The sequence below is a fragment of the Penaeus monodon genome, chromosome 22, assembly GCF_015228065.2.
Source record: "Penaeus monodon isolate SGIC_2016 chromosome 22, NSTDA_Pmon_1, whole genome shotgun sequence".
NCBI classification, from domain to species: Eukaryota; Metazoa; Arthropoda; class Malacostraca; order Decapoda; family Penaeidae; genus Penaeus; species Penaeus monodon.
Genome location: NC_051407.1, coordinates 9,240,826 through 9,242,031, shown reverse-complemented (window position 1 = coordinate 9,242,031; position 1,206 = coordinate 9,240,826). Strand labels below are relative to the sequence as shown.

General features: G+C 32.2%; 1 protein-coding gene across 1 annotated transcript in view; it reads left to right on the top strand.

Moving 5' to 3' along the window:
- The window catches only part of LOC119586919 (CAP-Gly domain-containing linker protein 1-like), a gene marked incomplete in the record, with an annotated part of 175,677 nt that overhangs the window by 164,762 nt on the left and 9,709 nt on the right, over nt 1-1,206 (top strand). The window contains 1 exon segment of the mRNA XM_037935650.1: nt 959-1,123. Within this exon segment, the coding sequence (XP_037791578.1) occupies nt 959-1,123 (165 nt within the window).

Below are 1,206 nucleotides of genomic sequence, written 5' to 3'. Positions count from 1 at the left end.
TTCTCTGCTGTCTTCATATATGCTAAGACTAAACAATCTGAATTTGGCTGAGATAATCCTTTTTTATTAGTTTAGTGGTGAATGTTTTATATTTTTTGATATGTAAAATTCCTTTCAGTTTTGATCACTCACTATCTAAAACTGAGTGGTACTAGATTTAATTTTGATTGTCATAATGTATAAAGATTTTGATATAGTGTTTTTGAGTGCTTGATATTTTGTATTGTACTTGCATAACATTTTGATAATGCCAGTTCTGCCACAGATGAATGTTTCATGTTATATTTCACGTCTGATGTTCACGTTTGCAATGTTTGTAAATACATGCTGGATGAACCTGATATTATGGCAGTGATGTTGTCATTAATGCTCCAGTGATTATGATTTTATATATAAAAAAATAATAATAATGAAATGGATGTCGAAGCAGCTTGCGTGATATGGACATTGTCTTGATTTAGTGAAAAGTGATTGTATGATGTTTTACAGACATACATGTTATGTTAGTGTATAGTATATTTTTTATACGATTAATTGAATAAAAGTTTTGTGAGGAAGAGGATGTAAATTTAAACATTTTCCTTTTTAAATTAATTAGATAATATATGCAAGTTTTTTGTTTTTTTCCCCCCCTGCTCTAATGCTGTTTTAGATCAGCATTAAATATAAAGATTTCATATAGTGTGGTGGGAAAGGTGTTTACTGGTTAACTATTTTAAGCTACTATGAAGGGGAGTTTAGTCTTTGTATCCAAAGTGAGGTATATAGCTCTGTAGGGTTTTATTTTTCCTAGATATGGTTAAATAAGGAGAATCCTTGCCTCTTTTTTTTCTCCTTTTTTTAATGAAATGTGACATTGTTTAAGATTTTTAATAGAAATTGTAGAGATGTTACTGTTTATTCCTTAGAGTGAATTACACTAGAAGAGACAAGATGTTCATTCTCTTACCAATTGCAGAGTCAGAGCACAACAGATGGAGAGTACATCAAAGAAATGAAGAAGGAGGTGGAGGAACTAAGAAAAAAACTCAAAGAACGAGGAACCATAGAGGCTAACAGGGCATTCGAGATGGAAGAATTGGAGATTAACCTGAGAGCTAGTGTGGAAGAACTTCAAGCTAAGGTATGTGTGGCAAATCTTTTCTGTTCGGGCCTGCTGAGATGGGGTTGGAAAGTTGGTTATTCACATGATAATGGGTATTAGGT